The sequence below is a fragment of the Salvia miltiorrhiza genome, chromosome 1 (genome assembly GCF_028751815.1).
Source record: "Salvia miltiorrhiza cultivar Shanhuang (shh) chromosome 1, IMPLAD_Smil_shh, whole genome shotgun sequence".
NCBI classification, from domain to species: domain Eukaryota; kingdom Viridiplantae; phylum Streptophyta; class Magnoliopsida; order Lamiales; family Lamiaceae; genus Salvia; species Salvia miltiorrhiza.
The window spans coordinates 36,928,498-36,956,137 of NC_080387.1; the positions used below are offsets into that span (position 1 = coordinate 36,928,498).

The following is a 27,640-nucleotide window of genomic DNA, read 5'->3' on the forward strand; positions in this document are numbered from 1 at the left end:
TAATCTAACATTCACTATTTATTCACGCTATGTTCAACAGAATTTTTTTGTTGAACATATACAAGGTGGAATCCCACAACCCCCCAAAAAATCAGTATTTATTCACGCCATGTTCAACAAATTCATCAAATTCGTTGAACATATCAGTAATTCTGTTGAACGTTCATCAAATTCGTTGAACATAGCGTGAATAAATGCTGATTTTTTGGGGGTTGTGGGATTCGACCCTGTATATATTCAACAAAAAAATTTCGTTGAACATGACGTGAATAAATGGTGACTTTTAGATTAGATAAGATCAACGACTGAGATTTCGTCTCTGTTCTTGGAATATTTAGTGGTCTCCATTGAATACGACCATATATATATATATATATATATATATATATATATATATATATATGGGAGAGCTACTTGTATAAAATTATAAATACTTTTTAACATATAAAATACGAACTAACTAAAATGTATGAATTCTATATGTAGAACATGGATGAATTCGCTGTGTAAATGTATGGATTGCGAAAATAAATTTTTTGCTACCTACAAGATTCGAACTTGAGACCATGAATTCATCCAACAAGGTGATGAATCAACTGTATATCTTGATGATTAATTAAGGGCTGAAAATAGTTTCTATTTTATATTTTAAAATGTGTTTCACCTCTATATATATATATATATATATATATATATATATATATATATATATATATATATATATATATATTATATTCGAATTAGAATTATAAGAGGTATATAAATATAATCAAATAAGCAACTCGCACGCAAGCGGAACCACTACCCATACAAAGGTGAGAGCACTATCCACATAAAAGTAGGAAAAAACTACACCACACTGAGACATGATTGAATCCAAGACCTATAGATTTACAAACAATTAACCATAATATATAAAAGACACTATTATAAGAGAAAAATATATATTCATTCTGTTCTACGAAACTTTAGCAGTATTTCTTTTCGGGTTTGTCTCGTGAAACTTGAGCAATTTTATTATATGACAAAAGTTTTCCCTTTATTCAGTTTTTTACTTTTTCACCTACCACATTTAAAACTTAAAACACAAAATACGTACTCCTTAAAATCCATACCGGAAAGAAATTACTCAAGATTCACGGGAAGGAAGGAGTATAAGAAAAAGTGATTCTACATTTTTACATATATTAATGATAGTTCCTACCATATGCTAACCATATATATTACGTTGATTCTAATCTAATATATATAAAAGTTTTGACGGAGTAACAAGATTTAAACTAATCAAATCCGTTAAACTCTACACCATAATCTCATTCATCTCAACGGAGCGGCCTCTCCGGTTCCGTTCCTTGCTCTTCGCATAAATCCCGTACAGATAGGAACAGAAACCCCACACACACAACACCGTCGCCACCGCCTTCACGCCGCCGAACTCGTCGCCGTACACCACCACTCCTCCGGCCACGTTCACCGCCAGCAGCGCCGTCATGCACACCCCGCCCGTCAGCGACGTCGTCAGGAACACCATCCCCGCGGTCCCCAGGAACGACATCTGCCACGCCACAGCGGCCCCCCAAATCGTCCACCAATACGCCGCCGGGCCGCGATCGAACCCCGCCGTGCTCTCGGATTTCAAATCCGTGAACCCGCCGTCCGCCGCCATCCCCGCCGTGGCGAACGCCGTGGCCGAGAGCCCCATCAGCAGCTGCATCTCCACCACCATCGCGTAGCACCGCACCTCGCGGTAGATCACCTCCATCACCGGCAGATAGACGGCGAAGGAGATCCCCGCGCCTAGGGTTGAGAAGAACCCGATCAGGTAGCGGCGGCGCGTCAGAGCCGCCGGCCGATCGCCGCTCGAGCTCAATGCGAGCAAAATCGAGCTCAGCGTGAGGAGAATCACGCAATTGATATTGTTGAATGTGACCTTCTGCTTCGCGATCGCGGCGGAGAGGATCAAATTGAATGCCAGCTGCGAGGAGAGGAGGAGCGACGACGTCGAGACGGGGAGGTAGGAGGTGCCCCAGGAGAAGAGGAGGTTACTCACGCCGAGGAAGACGCCGACGGCGAGGGAGAGCAGCGTCAGCCGTGGCGTGAAGCCGGAGAAGAGGCGGCGGCCACGGAGGAGGAGGATGGGAGGGAGGAGGAGCGGGAAGCCGGCGGTCTGGACCCACGTGGAGACCCAGCGGCTCGAGCCGTGGTGGATGAAGTAGAATTTGGTGATTAGGGTTGCGGCGACGGAGCCGGCGATGAGGACGGCGCAGTTGATGGTGAGGAGGAGAGTGTAGCGCTTGCTTGATTTGGGGGAGTTTTGTTGATTAGGGTTTGGTTCATGCAGATGATCATGTTCATCGTCATCAGTTGTTGGTGAAGAGTTGGTTTGGATGTTCATTAACGTTGTTTTATCTTCTTGGCTTGCGGCGGTGGCGAAGTTGGGAGGCGGTGGTGGTGGCGGCTCTGCCATGAAGGTTTTTTTTGGAGATGGAAGCTCTAAGTGAGGTTTTAAGAGAGTGAATGACTAGGTACGTATAGAGACGATCTTCTAGTTTTTATATTGTAAGTTTGCTCGATATATATATGATAAGATATTGTGTGTATTATATAATATATATAAATTGTTTATTTCAAATGTTTAATATTATAGGTTTACTAATTTTATAAATGAGAATCATGATATTGGTACATGCACAAGTCATGCAAATTACATAGCCAACTTCTTTCTTAGTTAAGTAAATTAATTCCATTTGTGTATATACTATGTATATCTCTCGTGAATATATCATGTCATAACATTTTTAAAGTCGACTGTCAACACAATCACCAATTCTACTTAGTTAATAATGATAACGAACACTATTTAATAATATATCCATGCATATGATTAATAATTTTACGAAGAACAAAATGAAAGGTCATATGACGAATTTAATCGTGTTTGAAACGATATTATCTTATTTGAGTTTATGATATGTAATTCTATGTCTTCAAAAATAATACAACCGTAAACCCGTACGATATCGTGTGCCATTCCTCTTCAAAAGAAATTAAAAGAGAGAAAAGTAGGTTTAATTTGGTCAATGTTCATGGGGAGATCATGAACAAAATCGAAATAGCTGTAAAAAAAAGTCGTTTTAAATGCACGAGAAGTGCTAAAAGTAAAAGATTAATTTGCATGGCATTTAATGCAAAAGTTTAATATTGGTGATCAAAGTGCACAATAATCCAAAAATCTTAGGTTTCTTATTGTTCCTTCATTTCTTTTTAATGACGCGTGATGCGAAAAAAGCAACCAAACATACCTCGTCTTACAATTTAAGTGTGGTCTGTGAATAGCATCATAAAATATGAGATATGATGATACTTGATAAGGATGACTAGATTGCATCTCATGAAATGATTTTCAGAATTTATCATATATATATATATATATATATATATATATATATATATATTATTCTCGATATATACATATATGTCCTTTTAGGGGGGCGGGTGAATTAGATGAATCAAGATATGAATATTTTATAAAATAAAAAATTAATTTTAGTTTTTAGAGCACCGACTGAGGGAATTGAGTCCCATTTAACGAGCCCTGCCCCGCTATCGCTCCCTAGGGTTTGAAGGCGGCTCAATTTCACGAGCCCGACTCGAAGGCATTTAAGGGATGCACGTCCGTTGCACGTACCATATAATTTTAAAAAATATAATAATAATCAAATTAAATTAGGATTTACTAGGCTTTATCCGACGTGGCAAAAATTAAATAATCCTAACACGTCACCCTCCCCCGGCCCTTCCCCACCCCCACCCACACCCACACCCACACCCACCTCCACCTAACACAAAGGCTTTGTAGAAATCGATCTTGACGACGTCGTCCGACTGCGACGCTTTCTTCACTGAAATGGTCGATTCGCTCTTTGCGAAGCCGGAGGCCGCGGCACCGCTCCAGACGCCGACCGCCTCAGGCGGCTCCGAGAACTATGCGTCGGTGTGGAAGCAGCAACGGAGCGTGCCGGCAGGGTCGCGAAGCGGAAGTCGGAGCCGGAGCCACAGAAGGTGTTTGTGTGACAGCCCGAAACCAAATTATTTATCTAAACTTATTTATTTTAAATTATTTTAGATTTCAGTTATTTTTGAAGCATTTAAATTGTAAAGTCATTGAAAATTTAATTTTATATTAAGCTCACGAACTGTCTAGTTGCGCCCCTAGTTAGATATAAGACTTTGAACTATAGATTTTATCTATAATTATAGAAATTTATATTCTCAAAGGATTATTTAATTTAAATTGGGCCTAAATAAATTATTTGTGGTCTACTTTTATGTTGGGCTATATATAAACTTTTTATTGATTTAATGATAGAGATTTTATATTTTAGAAGCCCATTTACCATAGGCCCAAGCATCACTTAACAACTTCAGAGTTGACTTTGATTTTTTTAAGAACGAATAATACGTCACATAATCTGTATCATCAGTACAGAATTCATCATATATATAGTTTCTTTCTCAAGCTCCTCCAAATCACTTTTCCAAAACAATTTCTGTCTAGCATTTCATCCTCTCCTCTCTCCTCAGACAAAATTCTATGGATATGCCCTCTGTAAATTTACTCAACAAATACAAGCTCATTCTCAGCACTTTCAATCGGTTCCCTTTCTCTCCAGAATTTCACACGGTAAATCCCATTATTTTTGTAAAAACTTCAAAACTCCATTTCAATAATCTTCTTTTGTACAGCAAAACAACAATCTTCTTGAGCAACCTCTACCCCAGAACCAAATTCAGCCATACATCAAAACCTTGTAAGTAAATATTCTTTCTCTAATGTTTTCTATAATGCATGTTAGATATGAGCTAAGCTAGAAAATGAGAGATTAGATTTGCAGAGAAGAACTTGTTTCATTCATCTGTAATGTGCTATATATATAACAGATTACAAGAAGCTTAACTTCCTAACCTCACTAACAACTTTACACGTCAGCATAACTAATTTAGAGCTAACCTATACAATTCTATTATAACTATTTCTAATAATGCATGAGCAAAGACTGAATTTTTCCTTCATCACTTCAAAGAAATTAGAAGACTAGAATGAGATAGAGGGTTTTGAGGGAAAATTGGGTGAAGGGATGCTGGACAGCCGATGAAGCGAGAGAGGCGGCTGGACGGCACCGTCGGGCGCTGCCTGCGCCACGGCGGCCGGCGAATGGGGAACAGGGGGGGGCGGCAGTGGCAGGGGAGCTGTGAGCGGCGCCGTTCCTGGCGCTGCTCGGCCGTGGAAACAAGGGAGAGAGAAGATGAGGGGAAACGCCGGGCTGGAGCAGGAGATGGCAGGCGTAGCGGCGGCGATTGCGGTGGCAGGCGGTGTAGGTTAGAGGAGGACGAGAGAGAGAAGGGTTTTGACATGTATTGGTGTGCGTGTTCTGTGAAAGAGAGATAGTGAGGAGGCGAGAGGCGAGGGACGAGACGCCGGAGGATTCGCCGGAGGTGGCGACGGCGTTGGAATCAGAGTGGGTGGGAGAGGAGGAGGGCGAGAGGTTGAGAGAGAAAGGGGGAGAAGAAGAAGTGAGGAGTGAGGGTTTTACGTGTGTTAACTTTTAAGAGAGAGAGATTGAAATTTGGGGTTGATTTATTAGTCACTTTTGGGGCTCTAATTTGGGCTTATGAATAAAATTGATTAATTGAAATAGGCTTTTGATTTAATTAATATCCTAAATAAGAAGTCCCATTTATTTCATTACATTAACTGGCTCACGATTATTTGAAGTTTTTATATATATACATATATAAAATGAAATTATCATTTTATGGTTTCAAATTATTTTATGTAAACAAGGAATGATTTTAAAGATCTTTGGAAATTTATTAGACCAACAAATTTTAATGGTCTTACAAGAATAAATTTATAAGATTTAAATTATTTTTAAGTTCATTTTTAGGCCCTTATATTTTATTATTGAATTTATATGACTAGGTGCGGCGCGACTAGGACAGAACTTTCATTATATTACTCAAGTCAGTTATCAAGTTCAAGTTTCAAGTGTGAGATTTATTTAATACATGTTGTTAATTTTTGTCCATTTTAATATTATGTATTTACCATATGTGAGTTGAATTATATACTCCCTCCGTCCACGAAAAAGTGCCCCATTTGGGTGCTGGCACGGGTACTAAGAAAGCTGATAAAGATGTTTTGAGTGGGGTAAAAATTACAATAGGGGTAGTTCTAATGACATTGATTAGTTTGTTAATATTTTCTTGTCTTTTAGTTGTTGAGAGTTTAAACAATCCTACTCTTTATTGAGTTCGATTTTAATGTTAAAGACTAGTATTTAATTTTTATGCCTATTTTAATTCTTGTGTTTTTTTTAAACATATTCATTCTTGTTTTTTTATGCCTATTTTAATATTAAAGAGTATTTAATTTTTATTTTATTGTATAATGGTAGAGAAATCAATTGATTAGTTGGCACTAATATATAAAAATAAAATTAAATTTACTTTAGTTTGTCAAAATATAAATATAAAAATTATTATCCACACATATATTATGTGTGGTTTAAAAAAATTAATAGAGGTGCACACCAAATATAAAAATAAACTTCATTAAATAAAATAAAACTTAAAAAAGAATTGCCGCCATATAATAAATGTTACAAATAAATTTTCTGCTACACATTTTAAATGTCAATAACTAATTGAAAGTTTCAAATTGTTTCACCTACACATTTTTCAAAATATGTGTCAGTAATTATGTGTGGGTACATCAATTAAGATTTGCATAAATAATTAATTTAAGCCAAAATATAAATGTAGCTAAAAATATTTTCCCACGTTTCTTACATGTCAAGAATAAATAATGATAAAAATTCATTACCCACACATAGATAATTTAGAATTATGTGTGGTTAATAAATTTTATTAGTTTTCCACGTTGGCGCAACAAATTTAAAAATAAATTTTATTATACATAAATAAAACTTAAAAATAACCGTAAAACAATAAATGTCACGAAAATATTTTTGCCACACATCTTAAATGTCAATAACTAATGAAATTTTTTTGTATGAATTACCTAAACATTTTGAAATTATGTGTGGCTAAACTACCACACATTATTATGTGTGGGCAAAAACTCAATTTCTTGTAGTGCGGAATTCACACGTGAAGTGGAGTTAATTTTCAGAACATATTTATTATTCCATTGAGCTAATCAACAAACACACATAGCCCAAAAGCCATTAAATCGGGTTGTAGATACAATTGGAGATACAATTTGGAGGGTTTGTGTGTATTTCTTCCACTTGTTTGAGTCCAAAGAAAGAGTAATTTAATTTTGGGGGAAATGGGATTTGATTAGGCGTGGGGAGTTGGTTTCGTAGTTTTAATTAATGAGTTAATTGCGTGGATTAATTGCATAGATTAAATAAAAGTGTGGACTTATTAATGACATAAGTTGTAAATAAATTGAAAAGTAAAGGGTATGAATGTACAAAAAGGTAAACAGGGCACTTTTTCGTGGACAAAAAAAGGGGGTAAGTAGGACACTTTTTCATGGACAGAGGGATTATATCGCTAGGGGCCCGTTGAATGGGTTTAGGACGGAAAGGTCCTTGGTATGCCACAATGCAATTTAAATGTAAAAGTTAAGGTTGCAACCATATAATGACCAGGGGCCCGCTGAATGGGTCCAGGACGGAAATGTCCTTTGTATGCCACCGTGCAAGTAAATGTTATGAATGTTAATATCGTATGTGTTACCGTTTTATTAACTTGGACAATTATTGCATATTCCCACACTGAGTATACTCTGTATGCTCATCCCACATTTAACATTTCAGGTTATTGATGTTGGAGACGCGTGGAGAGTCGAATGAGCACGTCAAGCCATTTTGCAAATAGTTGACTTCAATTGCAATTACATCTAAGCATCTAATGCTTACTTAGTAAAGTTTTGTGTTTTAAATTAATTTCAAATTATGATTGAATTAATAGTTAAATATCTTCATGGCTTATTTATGGCATGATTTGGGACAAATCATGTGTTGATTGTTGGCTTTAAATCAAAGTTAGTTTTTGAGTATATTATTTAAAAGTTGATATCTTTAAAGTTGTTTTAAAAAGTATTTTAAAAATTTATTTAAAAGTGTTTTAAAGGTTTATATCATTTGAAGGTTTACATTATTTAAATTATTTTTAGAATATATATATATATATATATATATATATATATATATATATACATATAGACTTCCGCATTAAATATATATTTAAAAATTTAAAGTTAACACTTTAATTAGATTAGGGTGTTACAGTTCGGCCGGAGAGGAGTGTGTGTGAGAGAGGGAGTGAAGAGTGTGCGTGTGTGGAGTGTGATTTGACGTTTCTGATGCCATGTTGCCATTCCAACTTCCACTTTGGTGGTCCGGTTGCCAAATCTGATTTAATTTAGCCGAAAAATGTCTCCGGATTGACATTGCAATTAATTGAAAAGTCGTTATATTTTTTGCTTCAATTAAAAAATTTGTTAAAAAAATCATATTTAGAATAAGGTTAGGTATTTTCATGCAATTTACCCTAATTTAAATAATCTATTGAAATTTTCGGCACTCTCCTGAATTCAAATTTAAGTTTGTAGATTGATATTAGCCTATTTACTATTATCATTTCACATAATAAATTTAAATAAATATCAATCATAAAATTTTAATTTAAATTTAAATATCTGGCATTCGAGATTTATTCTCATTTATTTTAATAGCATTTGATCATTTTAAGTGGATATTTTCTCTATTCAAATATATATTACTCCTTCCATCCCTAAAATATTTTCCTAAGAGAGGGTAACATGAATTTTAATAAAAATTAGTTGTGTACTAAATGGAGAATGAGTCCCACAAAAAGTGAAAATTGTAAGATTAATAGTAATGCAATTATTTCCAAAAGTAAGTTAAGAAGATGTTTTGGGGATGGACCAAAATGAAAAGAGAAGAAGATGTTTTGTAAGAGTATAGTGAGTGCAATTATTTCCAAAAGTAAGTTAATAAGATGTTTTTGGGACAGACCAAAATGAAAAGAGAGAAAGATGTTTGAAGGACATAGGGAGTAATTATCGAAACTAAGGGGGTGTATTCATTGTGGATTTCCACAGACTTTAAAAAGTCCATGGAATTTAAATTCCATGGAATTCACATAGATTTCAGACGACTTTCAAAGAATTCGTGGTGGAATTTCACCCCGATTTTCACTGATTTTCGAAGACTTTACGGGATAATTTTGGAATTGAATTCCATGAAACCAGCGCCCGCTAGAAGAGACCCAATGCCCGCGGAGTCCCAGCACCCGCTGGAAACCCAGCGATCGTTGAGTTCCAGCGAGCGCTCGCTGTTGGGTACGTTGAAGGCAGTTAGCTGGTTATCTAGTGGCTACTCCTCTAAAAATTTACTTACTTATCCATGCCCAATTCCCAATCCCCAAAAACTAGTACTCCCACCACTCAATCCACCTCAATCCAATCTCAGCCACTCTAAATTCGCCCAAAGGCTTTGGACCCGCCCCAAAGAAAGCGAGCAAATCCAAGAAACCAAACAAGAAATATGAAAGCGAAGACGAAGACGAAGAAGAGGAAGAAGAAGAAGAAAATGAGAGAGAAGAAGGCGTGATTCCGGAAATCGTGACGAATAGGATGATGAGCAGAATGGGACTGTCAGTTGGAATCCCACTTTTCATTGGGCTCTTATTCTTCCCCTTCTTCTACTATATCAAGGTAGGGCTGAAAATTGATGTCCCCACATGGGTGCCCTTCATCGTGTCGTTTGTCTTCTTCGGGACTGCGCTTTTGGGGGTCAGTTATGGAATTGTGTCGGCCAATTGGGATCCCTTGAGGGAAGGCTCCCTGCTCGGCTGGACTGAGGCTAAGAAGAATTGGCCTGTTTTCTGGCAGTCCATTTGGGGTGGGAATAAATTAACAGATGGTGGGGACTGGCTGAAAAATCATGGGGAATTGTACAGAACTACCCAAAAGTGCTTCCGTTCTCAACGATTGCTGAGTTCCAGCGCTCGCTGGCTTCTTGGCCGCGGGCGCTGGAACTCAGCGCTCGCTTAAAACTTCATGGATTTCAATTCTCGTGGTTCTTGGCCGGATTTCGTTGTGTGTATTTTTTGAATGAAATCCATGAAAGTCATTCCAGATTTTAAGTCAATAGAATAACGAATACACCTAGATTTGTATGAATTTTAAAAAGTCTTGAACGAATACAACCAGATTTATATGGACTTTTAAAAGTCTTGAACGAATACACCCAGATTTCTGCAGACTTTTAAAAGTCTTGAACGAATACACCTAAACTTTTAAAATCCATAGAAATCCATCAAATTCCACAACGAATACACCCCCCTAAAAATTTTCAGAGAAAAAACAAGATGCATTAAATAACACTCAAATTACAAAAAATGTAAAGAACAATCGGAATTCCAATTCCAACTAACAACAATAACAAACTTGAAATCATATATTCTTAGGGTGTGTTTAGATAATATTATCTTAAAGTAGGAATGTGAAAATATTTTTTAATATTTTTTTATTTTTTTCATTTCTAATAAATATATAATTGAAAAAAGAAAAAAAAAATGATACTAATACTTTTTCATATTTTCTTATTCATCATTTTTCAATAAAAATTTTACAATCGAAGTAAACACACCTAAGATAATGTAAAATGTAATTCATTCGTGTCTTTTTAATTGCATTTGTATTTTTATATAAAGATAATTGATATGAAGATAAATTTCATTTCAATATCTACTTGTCGAAGGTTTAGGGTTTTAGTAAAGATGAAAACAGTTGCCATCCATTTTTCTGCGTCGCACGCATTCCCAAATTAACAATCGATCTTCTTTCACATCATTTTTAATTTTTTAGCAATTTATAATTTTTTGTTGCTCATATCTTCCGTGAGAATAGCTCGGCTCAAACCTTTCCACCACCGCCAACTGCCTCAACTCCGCCTGCCGGAGCCTGCTTGAATCGCGTTCGAAGTTGAGGAATTCCCTTCCCTTGCCGACGAATATGTGCTTTAGGTTACTTTATTCTTACCTTTCATCGCACTAGAATTTAAATTTTGGGCGTTTTGATTTTCGTGAATCGGTTAATCAATGGCAAGAGGTACGGCGAAACGCCTCCTTTCTCTTTATTCCTGCAAGACTAGGAATTTGTATGCGGTGAGGAATTCAGTTTCAGGTCGTTTCGTCCATCATTCTCGCCCTGCCCTAGTTCATAGTGTTGCTGCGCTGCAAATTCCTAACCATTTACAGCTGCGGCAGCGCGAGCTCATTGAATTCACAAAGTTTGGTGTTTTCCCCTATTTTCGTGGACATTGCTTTTGCTCCTTGTCAGAAAATGAGAAGCTTACCCTTGATTCATCTAAAATTGTTGAAAATCAAGTCGAAGCGAATGATATTGATGAAGAAGAAAGAATGTTTGAGTCTGAAAATGAATGCGTGAGCTTGGAGGAAAAGAAGACAAATTTTGTCGAGATAGCGCTTAGGGATCCCTTGGAAATATATAAAGAGCTTAAAGAAGCCCCAGATTCTAAGATGCAGTCCCGCAGTGATTGGGATACTGTGAGTGAGATTTGTAGGTGTTTTTGTCAGTCCGGTTGGGCTTCGAATCAGGCTCTAGCCGTTTATATTGGTGCCTCATTTTTCCCCCTTGCTGGGAGAAAGTTTGGCAGTTTTTTCAAGAAGAAATGTAGCAATGATTTAGTTAAGTACTTGGTATCCCTCGGCCCTGGTGATCAAGCTGATAGGTTCTTGTTCCCAATTTTCGTTGAGTTTTGCATGGAAGAGTTTCCTGATGAAATTAAGAGGTTTAGGGGAATGGTGGAGTCTGCAGACATGACTCGGCCGCACACTTGGTTCCCCTTTGCTAGGGCAATGAAGCGGAAGATTATTTATCACTGTGGTCCGACTAACAGTGGCAAAACATATAATGCACTGCAAAGGTTTATGGAGGCAAAGAAAGGTGTGTATTGTAGTCCTCTTAGGTTGTTAGCCATGGAGGTTTTTGATAGGGTGAATGCATCAGGGGTTTATTGTAGTCTAGTCACGGGACAGGAGAAGAAGGAATTTCCTTTCTCGAATCATGTTGCTTGCACTGTTGAGATGGTATCAACAGACGAGTTATATGAAGTGGCTGTTATTGATGAGATTCAGATGATAGCTGATCCTTGCCGAGGTTATGCTTGGACTAGAGCATTACTTGGCCTGAAGGCTGACGAGGTCCATTTATGTGGTGATCCTAGTGTTCTGGATGTGGTTCGGAAGATTTGTTCAGATACTGGAGATGAACTTGTGGAACAGCGCTATGAGAGATTTAAGCCTCTTGTGGTTGAGGCAAAGACCCTCGAAGGAGATTTGAAAAATGTGAGGTCAGGAGACTGTATTGTTGCATTCTCGAGGAAAGAAATATTTGAGGTTAAATTAGCAATTGAGAAGTATACAAAACACCGTTGTTGTGTAATCTATGGTGCCTTGCCACCAGAGACTCGTCGCCACCAAGCTTCTCTGTTTAATGAGCAAGATAATGAATTTGACGTCTTGGTAGCAAGTGATGCAGTGGGCATGGGGTTAAATTTAAATATCCGAAGGGTTGTCTTTTATAACCTCTGTAAGTACAATGGTGATAAAATGGTCCCAGTTCCAGCATCACAGGTGAAACAGATTGCTGGAAGAGCTGGTCGGAGAGGCAGTCGGTATCCTGATGGACTGACCACTACCCTTCATCTAGAAGATTTGGAATACTTGATTGAGTGCTTGCAGAAGCCTTTTGATGAGGTTAAACGAGTTGGCCTTTATCCCTTCTTCGAGCAAGTTGAGCTATTTGCAGCACAACTTCCTGATCTGAAGTTTCCCAAGCTCCTTGAGAAATTTAGTGAGAACTGCCGCCTTGATGGGTGTTATTTTCTGGCCCAGAATCTGCATATAAGGAAAATAGCTAATATGCTGGAGAGGATTCAGGGGTTATCACTGGGAGACCGATTCTATTTTTGCTTTGCCCCGGTGAACATCAGGGATCCTAAAGCAATGTACCATCTGATGAAGTTTGCTCATTCATACGCTCAGGCGCTTCCGGTCAATATAGCTATGGGCATGCCCAAATGTGCTGCTCGTAATGATGCAGAGCTTTTGGACCTTGAGACTAGGCACCAAGTGGTGTCAATGTATTTATGGTTGTCTAATCACTTTGAAGAGGAACAATTTCCATATATTAAGAAGGCCGAGTCGATGGCTACAGATATTGCTGAGTTGTTGGGTGAGTCACTTCTCAGGGCATGCTGGAAACCAGAATCAAGAGGTGCACTAAAATCAAAGTCGCAGCAAAAGCAAGATGGGGGTGCACAAACATTGAAGGCACAAGAGAAGGAAGATGGTTATCAGAGGCCAATGTCAATCATCAAATTACGTGAACAGTAAGTCATTCAAATTGTTTGGTATGGTGTATAGCCAATCTAGTCAAGCATTAAGTTATGTGGAAAGTAAGTTACTTGAATTGTTTGGTATGATAAAGTATAGGCAATTATGTGTGTAAATGCCTAGGTGATCAAGATGAAACTCTTGTTCAAAAACTAACTCAAATGTGCTTAGTTTTTCTATTCGCTGGCTGCAATGTTCATCTGGAAGGTTCTAGGGATGGATTGAATATTGGATACTTGAGATTACTTTTGATTTGGAAATACAGACTGGTGGCATGGATTGGGCATTCTGATCGATATGCTAAACCATTTCAGCAAACAGATTCTCAGCTCATCTTCTTTTCTGCAGAAATAGGCGAGAGAATTCTCAGACTATGCAGAAACCGGAGAAAGCAACTGCCTAAATCCTGGTTATGAGGGTAACATAACTCTCTCGCATCACAAATATATTCTGATTAAAACTGCCTTGTGCAGCTTCCCAATTACTTGTTTAGATAAGTACTCCATGTGTTCAGATCACTTTTGGGGGAAAAACATAGCTCGAATAGAAACTGTTTTTTGCTTCATTCAGCTCTTGAGTGAGTAACATATCTTTCAGATTGCTTGTTTAAGCATGATGCTATGAGAATATTAGTTTTGATAAACATGCATTCCTGTCTTATAATGCAGTATAAGTTTCTTCTGTGTTTCTCTGTATAATTTAGTCAATTAATCTAAATTCCAAATGTTGGTGAATATACCCCTCGAAATAAGGTTAGAGTTCACTTATTGCACATGCTAGTCCTTTGAAACTAAAGATGCTTCCACGATTGGAGCCATAGTAAGTAACACTTCTGTCTATTCTGAATTTTTTATGTCTTTCATGTCTGACCATCTAATGTTGAAATCTAGATGATTTAGTATATCCGGACTTCATTGAATTATTTGAGTTCCCTCCTCTGAATCTGCACTCCTTTACTATGTACTTATATTGCAGATCATGCAGCCTCTGCTGTTAGGAACTGTAAATTCGGAACTGCAGTGGAGTGATCCTTCTTCCTCAGGTGGAATACAACAGATTTGTCAGCGTTGTCATTGACTTGAGATCGATAGCAGCACTCCTCTCCGCTCCATGCTACGAGCTCTGTTCTTCTAGTTAGCAGTTGCTCCACGAATTTCAAGGACAAATTTTAAGTTTGGAAGACTACTCAGGTGATCTCTTTCAAGTTCAATCAGTGTCAAAAGGAAGGATGCCAGTGACTAGAATTATGGGGTGAATCTTTTACTGATTTAGGGGAAATTTTGGTGAATTAAAAGAGTATTGTTGTGATCTGATCATTTTGAAATAGGGTTAGAGAAGCATGCAGCAAAAACCTCTATTGTAGCATAGGAACTGCCTAATTTTATTTAAGTTTCAGATTTGACCTTATTAGAATTTATTATTTAGGTTCTATTTAAATTTTGCGTTTGACACTTGGTAAATTGTAGTTTGGCAGCCCTGGATCTGGAATAAATGCTTATAAATATTCTCATCCTAAAAGTAGTTATGAACAGATGTATTTTCTACCTTATTAATGTATTCCTAATATTTTAATGAGAGAAGATATTTTTTTTTTTTGAGAGGAAAACCACAGAACCCCTTTATTTCAAATCCCGATGAACAATATCCTTAAGCCAGGACGGGAAATCCTGCTTCCAGATCATTACACCATCAGACCAAGCAGCAAAATTAGCTAAACAATGAGCAGCCCTATTCGCCTCACGACGAACATGCTGGAAATCAAAAACAATCCTTTCCTTAGCAAGCACAAACGCTTCAAATAAATCATCAGTCAAAGAATCCGAGCCTTTGTAATCATCATTCACCACATGCACCGCCAACATAGAGTCCGAATAAACCACAATCGGGCCAAGATTGTTCTCTAAGCAAAATCCAATACCCACCAACATCGCATGCAACTCACCCATGAGAATCGTCTCCGTCCTCCCAACTCTATGCGCCGCAGCTACTAACACTTCACCCTTCCAGTCACGAACAAGAAAACCCACTCCAGCCGCCCCACTAACCTCATGCAGAGAGAAATCAACGTCGAGGCGGAAGAGACCACAGCGAGGAGGTATCCAACGTCTATCACCTTCCTTAGGCAACAAACGGTGGTTGCCCAGAACTTGTACTCTAGCCTTCCGAAAAGCCACCAAATAATGCTCTCCACCAGCCAAACTTACGAGAGAAAGAGTAGAAGCTTTACCATGCTTCTTATCACAAAGCCAGTGCCACACACTCCAAAGACACATACCAAAGAGTTCAAAACTCTCCAAACTCATTTTCTCAATAATCAGGCCGCAAATCTCCTCAAGGGAGCGTGATCTGCACAACTTTAAGAGGAACCACCAGACAGAGAGGAACCACCAGACAGAGCTCTTCCACGCCATAATAACACAATCACAAAACAATAAGCAATGAACCGTAGAACCCCAGTCCCTGCTACACCACGAACAAATCCCACTGATCGGTAGATGATGCCGTACTAAATTCATATCCGTTGCAATAAGGTTCTGAGTAGCCCGCCAAAGAAAAATTCGAACTTTCGGCGGAATATCTGCACGCCAAACATTACTCCACCAGTTTTTGAGGTCCTCTGAAGTAGTTTTTGGGTTTGGATGATAATAACCAGTAGCAGCAAGATAACCCGACTTAACAGAAAACCGTCCCTTCTCATCAAAACACCAAAACCAGTCGTCGTCGAGCTCCAGCCGCGACAGAGAGATCTTTTCAATAGCATTTACCTCAAACGGACTAAAAAAGGCAGAGAGTTTCGTGGAATCCCAAGCACCATTCACAATAAAATCCTGAACAAGGATATTATTAGAATTATTTTGCGTTCTCGCCGCCAAACCATTGCCGTGAGTAGGAATCCACGGATCGATGAGAGCTTTGATCGTTTTACCATTACCAACTCGCTTCCTCAGCCCTCCCTTCAACAAATCGCGACCCCACAGCAACGATCTCCATGCATACGACGCGTTGCATGAGGGTTTCATATTAGAACAATTATAGAAACAAAAACAAAAATCTAAGGTAAACAGATTATCTCAACTGCTATTTGAATTGGGTTAAACCTTGGAAATTTATAATGTTAAATCCAAATTCCTATTCTGAATAATTTCTTGATGATTCTTTCTATTTATTTATTATTCAAATATGATGCAACTTCCATTTTTTTTGGTTTGTTAAACCACCATGGTTTCAAATGTAGCTTGTCAATTAGTACCATAAATTTGAAGAGAGTGTTATTAATTTCTTTGATAGGTTACTTGTTCGTGAGTTAGTTGCAGAATTAGTTGCCTATAATATCCATTTTATTAACAACCAAACGTTGAAACAATGCTCTCTTTTGTCCTTTCAAAAACAATAATGTATATCTAAAACGAAAGCCGAAACAGCATACATTCTTCAAAAATGTTTACAAGGTTAAATTTGGGAAACTAAATAACAATACTAAGATTTGGTTTCAGCCAATACACATTATCGATTTCTTCAGCATTAAAACGTCATTTCAACGGTATTATATCAGATAAATTTCGTCGAGAAAATTGGCATGCCAAATTTTTCACAAATCAAAAAGGTAATTGTACTATCAAATTACAATATATCGAGTTTTAAAAAATCGAGCAAAATTATTTAGCAATCATCCGTAAAAATAACCAAAATTTTCTTCAATTCTTTTTGCCCTTTAATTACTCCACTTTTCATATTCCCATCTTCCTACAAAATCCCATGCATCCACAAAAAACATATTATCTTCAAATATAAATTTTAAAAAATAAAATAAAATCCAAGCGGATTTAATCTTCCACAAACTGTCCAAATCAACGGCCAAACAACGCATTAAATATCACTCCGTTACGCCGTCCCCACTCCACTGCATGGCCTACTCGTGTCATCTGAAATTCAACGCCTTCTTCCCTTCACATTCATCTGCGATAATCTTCAACTCCATATATCATTCCATTCATTTTATGGTGTTCTTGTAAATTTATCATGAGAAAAAGAAAGATAAATAAAATTCAAATTCTTTTTTATCTTTTTTACATTTCCTACTTAACCTTTCCTCATTCCTCATTTACACTACAAAAAAGAGATAATATTATCACACTATTTTTGAGGGATAATATTATCCCTACTTTGTAGTGTAAATGAGGAATGAGTAAGGGTCAAGTAGGAAATGTGGAAAAAGAAAAAAATGATGTAAATGGTGAAATTTTGTTTATCCTTCATTTTTCCATGATAAATTTACAACCAAAGAGAACGCATCATATTTCGTTAGAAAAGTAAGTCATTATTTTTCCGAGTTATTTTTTTTTTTTTTTTGTGGCGATGGGGAAGTAATGTTTTTAGGATAACAGTCTATAAATGATAGAATTTTGATCATATTCTAATTAGTACACACACCAATCATCGGATTTTGCTAACAAGTTGAATTTTGAGTCAATATAATGTTAACATATATGACAACTTAAAAATTTGAGATAGCCAACGAATAAAACGACTTAATTTTCACCTAAGCAAAACACTGTCTATAATTTATTGATAATTAAGTTGTGGTTTCTGTTCAAAAGAAAAAGAAGTTGTGGTTTCTGGTTTGACAAATGAACCGCGACAAATTCTAGCTTTATTAGCAAAATTAAATTAAATTAAAAATTTATTATTTAAGTTAGTGTGCTTAATCATAATCTTGATCAATGTTCAATAATTTACACTAAAAGTTCAGTAATTGTTAGCAAAATCAAATTAATTAAAGTTCATTAATTATCAGATAGTTTTAAGTTTGTATCAAAATTAGAATATGATCGAAATTCAGTAATTCACGTTAAAATATTACAATGATTTTGGCAAGATAAATTAGTATCATTTGGCAAGGGGGGAATTAAGTAAAATTTTCCAAATGATCCGTAACAACATAAACAATGCAGGAAATCGGAAATGTATAAAAAAACAAGTAGTTGTAAAATGATTCAATATTAAGCGGTAAGCATTTCCCTAGTTTGATAAAAGCAAAATCTCATAAAACAAAGTAACACACATTATAGGAGCTATAGTTTTTCTATCTTCTTCATCAGCGTGAAAAGATTAAGAAACAACGTTTTACTTATTTATTTATAGTCTTGGGAATAATGCTTCAATTGCACGAAAATGTATTCATGTGTTTTTATTTTCTAATGACATGGCATCTTTGTTAATAATAATAATAATAATAATAATAATAATATATTATGACAATTCATATAGCCACATTAAAAGTCAAAAACCAATAATTTAAGGAATAATTAATTAATAAATTAAAATTTAAAAATAACATTTTCAATAATTCAAAGATAGTGTAAAAATAATCAACGGCCAAACAACGCATTGATGACTCCGTTACGGCGTTGCACCCTCCCTACCCACCCCACCATTTATTGCCACTGTGATCCGACCTCCTCAACTGCATGCCCTATTCGTGTCACCTGAAATTCAACGCCTTCTTCCCTTACGCACACATTCATTTGTGATAATCTTCAATTCCATATATAATTTCTGCTTTTTGTTTTCGATAGTAAAAGAAATTCGAGTTTTTTCAGATTTTTGTGGCGATGGGGAGGAAGAGGAGCGCGCCGCTGAACAAGCTGTTCGCGTGGGTGCGTCGGCAGTCAACGAAGGTCAAGACTTTCCTGGCGGCGGTGACGACGGTGGCGGCGCTGGTGGCGCTCAAGCTGCTCGTCCACGACCACAACCACTTCTTCATCGCCTCTGAATCCATCCATTTCGCCGGGATTTTGGTCCTCATTTACAAGCTCACTACTAAAAAATCGTGCTCAGGTACTGTTTTTGCTGGATCGTTTTCTTCTTCTCTTCTCAGCTCTTGATTGATGTTTGATTTCTCCGTTTCTGGCTGTGATTTTTAAATTTCTGCAGTAAATTTTTGGTGAAAAAAATCTTGCCTGTGAATCGGAAATTTTCGTTTAATGTCTTGTTTGTATCGACAATTCTATTTTTCTTTTTTATTTGCAACAGTGATTTTGCGGTTCAATTTTACATGATCAAGGTAAGAATTTTGAGCCACTCTTCCATTAATTAACCTCCGAAAATAAAGTATTTAAGTTTTTCAGTCGAAACTAATGCAGGATTTCTTAGGACTTTTTCGTATTTCATTACTATTACCAAAGCACACCACGCCCACGTGTATATAATTGTATTAGATCGAATCATAAATTCACATTTGTGAGTATATTAGTACTATGTTAGTTCATTAAATGAATTGATGCTAGATGAATCTAAAATTTTATACTCTACTGTAACATATAAATGTAGCAGAATCGGCGGCTCCTACCGAAATACTAATTGCTTAATGCAACACAACAGAAAGATCTGTTCAAATATATGAGCATTAGTCCCTTTGAGTTTTTTTTATTATTATTATAAAGGAGACCCTTTGAGTTAATACATCAAACTAGTTATTTTCTTATTATAAAACTAAAAATTAGCCATAAAAATAACAAAAAGATTTAAAAAAGGTTGTTCACATGAATTAGCCTTTAATTCACGAAGAGGGTTCTTGATTGTAAATTATAAGTAAAATATAGTCAATTCATGACTAAGAAGCTTCATGGGTGTGACTTATGGGCAAAAATAGGGTGAATTCACAACTAAGAAACATTCTGGTTGTGAATTATATGTAAAAGAAGGCCAATACACGACTAAGGAGCCTCACGAGTGTGAATATTATAATAAAAAGGTTAAATTGTAGGAGTGGCTGTTTTATCTTAATGGCTACTTTCTTATCTTTATAATAGCAAAATGTCTATTTCATCAATTCACTCTTAATTAGTGCTTTTCTCATAGTACTAATCTGAAAGAATATATGTCTCCTCAACATTAACTCTCAATGTTTAAGCAATCTGAAAGAATATATGTCTCCTCAATATTTAAGCCCAATTCCTCACTGAGAACTTTTAAATGAAGAAATCTTTCATTTTCTTCTATGTCTCTGATGATATATATCTTCTCGATCATGTGGCTTGTAGGCCTGTCTCTGAAGACACAAGAACTCACTGCCATGTTCTTGGCTGCAAGGTTATGCTGCAGTTTGTTCATGGAGGGCGACATTCACACTTTTCTCGATTTCCTAACGCTTGTGGCAACGTTGTGGGTCGTATACATGATGAGGTTCAAGTTGAAGTCGACCTACATTGCAGACTTGGACAATATGCCCTTGTATTATGTGGTATACATCTCTTGCCATCACTTTCTTCCCCAATCTCTCCTTGTTAATTTGTATTGATTTATTCATTTCTCACAACACTTTTGGATTCGAAATTCTGTTGTTAGTATTGTTAGTATACATAATTAAACAACAGGTGTTATTGCTTTGCTGAAGTTGCTTTGTTGTTGAATGTGGTGGTGCTTGCAGTGCGATGAAATGTAGCTTAGTGTTGAATAGATCATAAATAGCTTCTTCACGCTCGAGCATGATCTCCTCTCTTTTGCAGGCGGTGCCTCCTGCAATTCTAGCCCTGTTCATCCATCCTTACACGCACCACGCACACGTTGGCCGGATGCTGTGGGCGTTCTCCGTGTACTTGGAGTCCATCTGTGTGCTGCCACAACTTCGGATGATGCAGAACACCAAGGTCCGTCTACATTAAAACCTTTCACAGATTTCTATCTACATATGAATGCTGTCTAACTTCGGTTCAATCCCATTTCAGATGATCGAGCCATTTACAGCCAATTATGTATTTGCACTCGGTGTTGCAAGATTTCTAGGATGTGCTCATTGGATCATCAAGGTGAGTGTGTGAAATTTTCCCAGGCCTAGTCATGCAATCCCTTCCAAAAAAATGGACTAAAGAGACATTGAATTTGCAGGTGTATGATTCTGCTGGGACATACTTGTTCCTGGTTGGAGCTAGCTATGCATGGCTTCCCATGGTTCTTCTATCAGAAGCTGTTCAGACATTCATCTTAGCAGATTTCTGTTACTACTACATCAAGAGGTAATAATCCAAGGTCTTTGTCCGGATGTTTAGAACCGGATGCCCCATCTCTTACGACGTCTAGGTCTAACCGTTTATGCATCTGATTTTGATTTTTTGCAGTATGATGAATGGCCAACTCCTTGTCACCCTGCCGTTGCCTGTCTGAGAATTTTGAAATCTTGATGATAATGATGCAGGGAAAGTGTTTAAGTGTACATTATGTTTTGTGGATTCAAGTGTTTCATGTATGAAAAGGGATTGATCCTGGGAATTATATATTGCATTATCTTATCTAGTTTAAGGACTCTCTCTCGTCACAAAATGTGGAATTTTTCTTTTATGATCTTGGAATTTTCTTTTATGACGAGGAAAAATTCACAATCATTTAAGAACTTCCATTGACAAGTTGTGTAACACTATTTAGATCGTGTTATGGTTCGAATTTCTAATAAATTTTGGTTGTTTCACTATTAAATGATGAATAAAGAAATGTACTCAGTATGCACAATGTGACAATGCTCCCCTGATTGTGGATAATACCCGACACCACTGAGAAATATTTGGATTTAGTATTTTCTCAATTTAATTTATTAATTTTGTTTGTTGAGTTATTTTGCAAGTGGAATTTTAGGAGAATTCACGCTGATTCTTTAAGAGACGATTTTGCTTATTTGAATTCTTGTAGATTCTTTAGGAGCCCATACCGGCTAACTACCGAATGTTTTTGGTGTAAAACGACGCACCAAATTTTGGAACCGTTGTCAAGGATCGGTTTTTAAGTAATAATTTTTCTATTATTTCGATTTGCCTTCTTTTTAATTTTTTTTATTTTTGTTTGATACTCCTCCCGTCCCAATAGTAATGTCTCACTTTTCTTTTTGGGACATCTAAATAGTAATGTCTCATTCCCTTTTTGGCAATATATTCTTTCTCTATACTTAATATTTAAATAATTTTTCACCAACCCACTTTATCTAATTTTTACATATTTCTTAATCTTTGTGTCCAAAACACTACTATTGGGACGAAGGAAGTATTAATCTAGAGTTGAAGTTGAAATGTTTGAAAATGTGGAAGATGACCGTGATGATATTCTCCCACCACTACCATTGATAAGAGAGTTGGACCGCTGCAGGAGAAATCAATGTTGCCCACGATTAATCAAAATGCTGAAATCAAGCCCGACTTTATTCAAGTTCTTCCAAAATTCGTCGACTCGCTTGGAGAGAGTGCACATAAACATCTCGTTGAATTGATTTAGTTTGCACTACTTTACGCCCTCAAGGTTTTACTGAAGATCACTTAAGATAACTAACTTTTCCTCATACATTATAGGGTAGAGCTCGAAGAAAAGACGTGGGAGCTTCAAAGTACGATCATGGATATTAAGACTAGAATGTGGAGTTGGAACAAGATTTTTGGGATTTTTGCTTGGGATTCATCTTTTTCTGAGTGGTGCTCAACTAAGCTTTCTTGCTTTCTTTTTAATTGATTTTCGGTACCCCTGGTACCTGTTTCTATAATATCTTGCTTTTTTCTGATAAAAAAAAATTATAGGGTAGAGCTCGAGATTGATTGTTTGATATATCACCTGACTCAATCAGAACTTGGAACGACTTAGAGGAGTAGTTTTTGCGTAAATTCTTTCCAGAATCAAAGGCTGCAAATCTAAGAATAGCTATTAGTAGCATCAAGCAGAGGCAAAGAGAGTGTTTGTCTGATAAATTTAATATTTTTATAATTTTTATAAAATTAATTTCAATCCAATTATCATTTTTATAAATACTCCCTTCGTCCCCAAAATAAGTTCCTCTTTGGGGACGACACGGGTTTTAAGGAAAAGTGATAAAGTGTATTGATAGTGGAGAAAAATATATTATAATTAGTATTGAGAGTGATGAAAAGGTAAAAAAGTGCTATAATTGGTATTAGGAGTGGTGAAAAAGTGAAAAATAAGAAAAAATAAAGTATTATTAGTGGTGGGGTAGTTGTCCAAAAATGAAAAGAAAGAAAAATGAATTTATTTGAGGGACGTCCCAAAAAGGAAAAAGATGAACTTATTTCAGGGACGGAGGGAATAATAAAAAATAATTTTAACTGAATATTGAAAAATAAAAAAATAAAGAAGAATTAGCAATAATAAAATTTGATAGTTTGAAAAGGTAAAAAAAAAATAAGTTAAAAATTAACAATAAAATAAAACATAGATTTATTCAAAAAATATGAGAGATGAGAGAGATTTTTTTTAAAATTTTAATTTAATATGCATATTAAATACTCCAAAGATAAAACAAAAAAAATACGAAGATAAAGAAAAAGGAAATAAAAAGAAAATATATAATTTATAAATAAACCTTCAATTTTATTAGGGTTAAGTACCAAATCCAACCCCAACGTTGGGGCCCTTATCGCAAATAGAACCCTATACTCAGGGTAAGCGCTGTTTACTACCTCAACGTGGCTAATTTTAAACAAATCCACCCCCGCGTTTTGACGGCCCCAAACGCCGTCTGTGAATTTTTTTTTTTTTTAATGCAGGTGGGCCCCATTTCAACGGTTTATGCCGTCACCATCGCCGTCGCCTCCCCCCGCCGCCGCCGCAGGAGCCGCCGTCGGTGGTTGACGAGAGGCTGTCGCTGCTCCGGGAGGAGGCTCTGCGGCCCTTCCGCGGCCGCGATTGGTGGGAAAGATCGGATGTGATTGCGTATCGCAGAAATCCTCTCAAGAAATCTTCTTCTTCTTCTTCTTCTCCGGCGGCCTCCGATTCCGGATTCAAAATCTCCGACGCCGCCGACCGGAATCCGTCGAAGAAAGATTACGACGTCTACCGCAGAAATCCGTTGAAGAAATCTGCATTTACTCTCTCCTCCAATTCAGAAGATAAGAAAAAATCATCAAACCCTACCGAAGATAAGAGCAAGAAATCATCAAAGATTGCACAAGGCGATCGTGAATCCCCTAAAAAGAAATCTGCATTTGCATCTCCGACGAAGAAGCTGCAGCTGGCCCTCTCAGAAGAGAAAAAACCAGGCGATGCATCAAACCCTAAAAAGAAACCTTCATTTGCTCCTTCCTCGTCAGAGAAAAAATCCGAGATCAAAATTGGTTCCAAAAAGGAGGAAGAAAACCCAAAGATTAAGGAGGCTGATCTGAACGATGACGGAGACGGCGATGAAGAGATCAAGGTGTGGAATCTGCGGCCGCGAGTCGTCAAGAACAAGTCAAAGAGTAAAGCTCAGCAGCAGCTGAGGAGCGGCGGCGGCGCTGCTAAATCTGCAGACGGCGGCGACAAGAACGAGAAGGAAAAGGAAAAAGAAAAAGAAAAAAATTCACAGACGGCGTTTGGGGCCGTCAAAACGCGGGGGTGATTTGTTTAAAATTAGCCACGTTGAGGTAGTAAACAGCGCTTACCCTGAGTATAGGGTTCTATTTGCGATAAGGGCCCCAACGTTGGGGTTGGATTTGGTACTTAACCCATTTTATTAACTACAAACTTGCCACTTAATTTGATATTGATTTCAATTTTTTATGGGAATTGATTTCAAATTGAAATTTGCGTTTGTCATATATTGTACAGTACATAATTATGTTAAATCAAATAAGAATGAGAATGTAGAAAGTAACTCATTTGTAGCATATTATCTAATTTATAAGTTAAATTGATAGTGTTTATTATGTATTCAGTAGTTTAAAATTAAATAAGAAATTTTAAATGAGATGCTTACATTGAAAACTAAGACGTTTAAAAGGAAAACAAAAGGAGTATATTTTTTTTTAATAGTCAGAAAATATATTGAAAAGTGAGTACAAGGGGTACTCAAACTCTTACAACGAAAGATTAACAAAAAGATCACTCGAATTAAGATGGTAAACAAGCAAGCGGGTGAGAGCACCAATCATGAACCAAGTATACAAAAGAAGAGAAAAAATAAGATTGAAACCACTTCCATGCTCGAATCTTGATTCCTTTCATAATTTTATCCACTTTCAGTGAAACTCCATTAAAGATAGCATCATTTCTAGCTCTCCAAATGCTCCAACAAACACATTGCCAAATGATATTCAAAAATTTCTTTATACCCTTTTGCCCCAAAAACAAACAAATTGTTCAAAATATTTCCTAAGAGTATTGGGAGCCACCATCTCAAACTCAAGCCAATCAAAGCACTTACGCCAAATATCATAAGAAATGCACAAGAACACATAAGGTGGTTAATATCTTCCAAATGGCGGGACCACAAAACACACAATTTATCCTAATCATCGACAATGATTCCCTTTTGGCCAAATTATCTTTAGTTGGAACTCAATTACGAAAAGCTTAGCATAAAAAAGATGAAATCTTACTTGAAACGCCTTTGCACCACAATTTAACCATCAACATGTCAACCTCTTCATCTTCGTAAACTGCCTTGAAAAGAGAGTTATACATTGACTTCATTGAGAATCTCCCGTCATTTGTCTGTCTCCAAGTAAAAGAGTCTGCCTCCATCTTGTTCATTTTGTACTTGCCAAGGAGAAACTACAGCTCGAAGAATTCTTCCATTTCTCTTCTATTAAAGGCTTTCCTCCATCTAAAATTCCACACCCAAGAATTATTCCTCCTAAAGCTCATTTCCTTGATAGTGCAATTTTGTTGAAAAGATATACTGAAGAGACTACAAAATTTAGATTTCAATAAGACATCTCCTTCAATCCAAGGATCTTCCCAAAATTGAGCCACATTTCCTTTTCCCAACAAAAACTCCAGATTTTTGCAAAAAACCTCACCATCTACTCCATTCCAAATAGTGTTGAGATCCCTCCATAAAAAAAAAAAAAAAACTCTTTTTATCGGATCCCCTGGGCAATCCCAATGCTATAATCCCCGTACCTTGACTTGAGTATTCTAATCCAAAGAGAGTTGCCCCCTTGAATTAATCTCCACAGCCATTTACATAAAAGAGCTCTCACTCCAAGCCCCTCTTCCACTTTAGATCTACAGACATCTTTCCACTTAACCTAAGCAATTTTACCATTGTTGCCTTTACCACCCCATAAGAAATGTTCTTGAATTTTAATAATGCTATGGATGACTCCCAAGAGCGCTTTAAAGAAAGTGAGAAAATCTATACTATATTAAAAAGGGAGTTTTCAATTTGAAATTGATTTCAAATTGATTTGGAGATGGCAATTTTGTAAATTATGAAGAAATTATAGTCATAATTTATGAAACATTCAAATAACTATATTAATAAAATTTTTGTTAATATCATTCCTTAATTATAGGGCTGCTACTACGTACCCATGATTAACTGTTCATTGTTTGTGGCCACAACCGTAAATTATTTTTATAAGGGGTGCTATTATATACTAATATTCCATTTGACATATTTTCAAGTAAATATATTATAATAAGACAAAAATCTATATATAATATAAAAGTGGAGTTTGTTTACCTCCAATTTTTCTCTCTCCTCATAAACTTTTCCTCCAAATTTTATATCTTTTTTTTTTTAATTCTTTTTAAAAAAATCATTAATTTCTATTATAAAAATAGTGCTCAAAATCTATATATAATATAAAAGTGGAGTTTGTTTACCTCCAATTTTTCTCTCTCCTCATAAACTTTTCCTCCAAATTTTATATCTTTTTTTTTTAATTCTTTTTAAAAAAATCATTAATTTCTATTATAAAAATAGTGCTCAAAATGGATGTTAAATTAAAGATTGTGAAAAGATCTTTAATTTGATATAAAAATTATAAAAGTTAAATTTGAGATTATTATGTGATGATCGATTAAAATATTAAAATTAATTTTTGTTCGCTCTCATTTATCTATAATGTTGAATATCGTACTCTATTTTCATTGTATTTTCATTTATTGGTGACAAACATAAGCATATGTCATTTTTTTTCCTTTTAAAAAAGTTTACATGATTTTTAATTATAATTATTTAAATTACAGTAATTTTTAATGCAATTAAGGGATGAGGAAATTTGTATTAATTTTAATATGAATTTGTAAATAAAATATTAAGTTATATATCTTAAAATTAGAATTTAAAATAATATATGATTTGGAATGTTACAAGCCAAAATTATTATATTAAATGACGGCTATTAATTTAGTTATATTAATGTTATAGTGTAATCATAGTCCGTGCATCGCACGGGAGAGT

At 36.2% G+C, this 27,640-nt stretch overlaps 5 protein-coding genes across 6 annotated transcripts; 4 read left to right on the forward strand and 1 right to left on the reverse strand.

Annotated features, from left to right (window-relative positions):
• Positions 1–1,153: 1,153 nt before the first annotated feature.
• On the reverse strand, positions 1,154–2,541 carry LOC131023315 (probable purine permease 4). Its single transcript, XM_057952862.1, has one exon. It carries the CDS (start codon positions 2,465–2,467, stop codon positions 1,301–1,303), a length of 1,167 nt encoding a protein of 388 aa, XP_057808845.1. The 5' UTR covers positions 2,468–2,541; the 3' UTR covers positions 1,154–1,300.
• Positions 2,542–9,330: 6,789 nt separating this feature from the next.
• Positions 9,331–10,780, forward strand: LOC131007494 (protein PAM68, chloroplastic-like). Its single transcript, XM_057934467.1, has 3 exons — positions 9,331–9,414; positions 9,494–10,014; positions 10,777–10,780. Exons 1-3 carry the CDS (start codon positions 9,331–9,333, stop codon positions 10,778–10,780), a joined length of 609 nt encoding a protein of 202 aa, XP_057790450.1.
• A 67-nt stretch (positions 10,781–10,847) lies between these two features.
• LOC131023322 (DExH-box ATP-dependent RNA helicase DExH18, mitochondrial-like) lies at positions 10,848–14,937 on the forward strand. 2 transcript variants are annotated; one of them, XM_057952871.1, is made up of 3 exons: positions 10,848–13,478; positions 13,831–13,900; positions 14,467–14,937. In XM_057952871.1, the coding sequence occupies exons 1-2, from the start codon at positions 11,164–11,166 to the stop codon at positions 13,883–13,885; spliced, it is 2,370 nt and encodes a 789-aa protein (XP_057808854.1). In that variant the 5' UTR covers positions 10,848–11,163; the 3' UTR covers positions 13,886–13,900; positions 14,467–14,937. The 2 variants fall into 2 exon arrangements, with proteins under 2 accessions (XP_057808854.1, XP_057808849.1); XM_057952866.1 differs by having other exon boundaries at positions 10,869–13,478; positions 14,458–14,937.
• Positions 14,938–18,860: 3,923 nt separating this feature from the next.
• On the forward strand, positions 18,861–21,954 carry LOC131023332 (uncharacterized). The gene is made up of 6 exons (XM_057952877.1): positions 18,861–19,320; positions 20,526–20,725; positions 20,991–21,131; positions 21,210–21,290; positions 21,370–21,497; positions 21,600–21,954. The coding sequence occupies exons 1-6, from the start codon at positions 19,095–19,097 to the stop codon at positions 21,643–21,645; spliced, it is 822 nt and encodes a 273-aa protein (XP_057808860.1). The 5' UTR covers positions 18,861–19,094; the 3' UTR covers positions 21,646–21,954.
• Positions 21,955–22,623: 669 nt separating this feature from the next.
• On the forward strand, positions 22,624–24,847 carry LOC131007525 (uncharacterized). The gene is made up of 2 exons (XM_057934468.1): positions 22,624–22,708; positions 24,018–24,847. The coding sequence occupies exons 1-2, from the start codon at positions 22,624–22,626 to the stop codon at positions 24,845–24,847; spliced, it is 915 nt and encodes a 304-aa protein (XP_057790451.1).
• Positions 24,848–27,640: the final 2,793 nt, after the last annotated feature.

Bases quoted from the DNA above. Each gene is read 5' to 3' on its own strand.
- LOC131023315 (XM_057952862.1), bottom strand. From the start codon at position 2,467: ATGGCAGAGCCGCCACCACCACCGCCTCCCAACTTCGCCACCGCCGCA.
- LOC131007494 (XM_057934467.1), top strand. From the start codon at position 9,331: ATGCCCGCGGAGTCCCAGCACCCGCTGGAAACCCAGCGATCGTTGAGT. The intron at 9,415-9,493 runs GTTAGCTGGTTA...CCCAAAAACTAG, and splicing joins TGTTGGGTACGTTGAAGGCA to TACTCCCACCACTCAATCCA.
- LOC131023322 (XM_057952871.1), top strand. From the start codon at position 11,164: ATGGCAAGAGGTACGGCGAAACGCCTCCTTTCTCTTTATTCCTGCAAG. The intron at 13,479-13,830 runs GTAAGTCATTCA...TCTTTTCTGCAG, and splicing joins ATCATCAAATTACGTGAACA to AAATAGGCGAGAGAATTCTC.
- LOC131023332 (XM_057952877.1), top strand. From the start codon at position 19,095: ATGGGGAGGAAGAGGAGCGCGCCGCTGAACAAGCTGTTCGCGTGGGTG. The intron at 19,321-20,525 runs GTACTGTTTTTG...TGTGGCTTGTAG, and splicing joins TACTAAAAAATCGTGCTCAG to GCCTGTCTCTGAAGACACAA. The intron at 21,132-21,209 runs GTCCGTCTACAT...ATCCCATTTCAG, and splicing joins GGATGATGCAGAACACCAAG to ATGATCGAGCCATTTACAGC.
- LOC131007525 (XM_057934468.1), top strand. From the start codon at position 22,624: ATGTTGCCCACGATTAATCAAAATGCTGAAATCAAGCCCGACTTTATT. The intron at 22,709-24,017 runs GTGCACATAAAC...TTTTTAATGCAG, and splicing joins CGTCGACTCGCTTGGAGAGA to GTGGGCCCCATTTCAACGGT.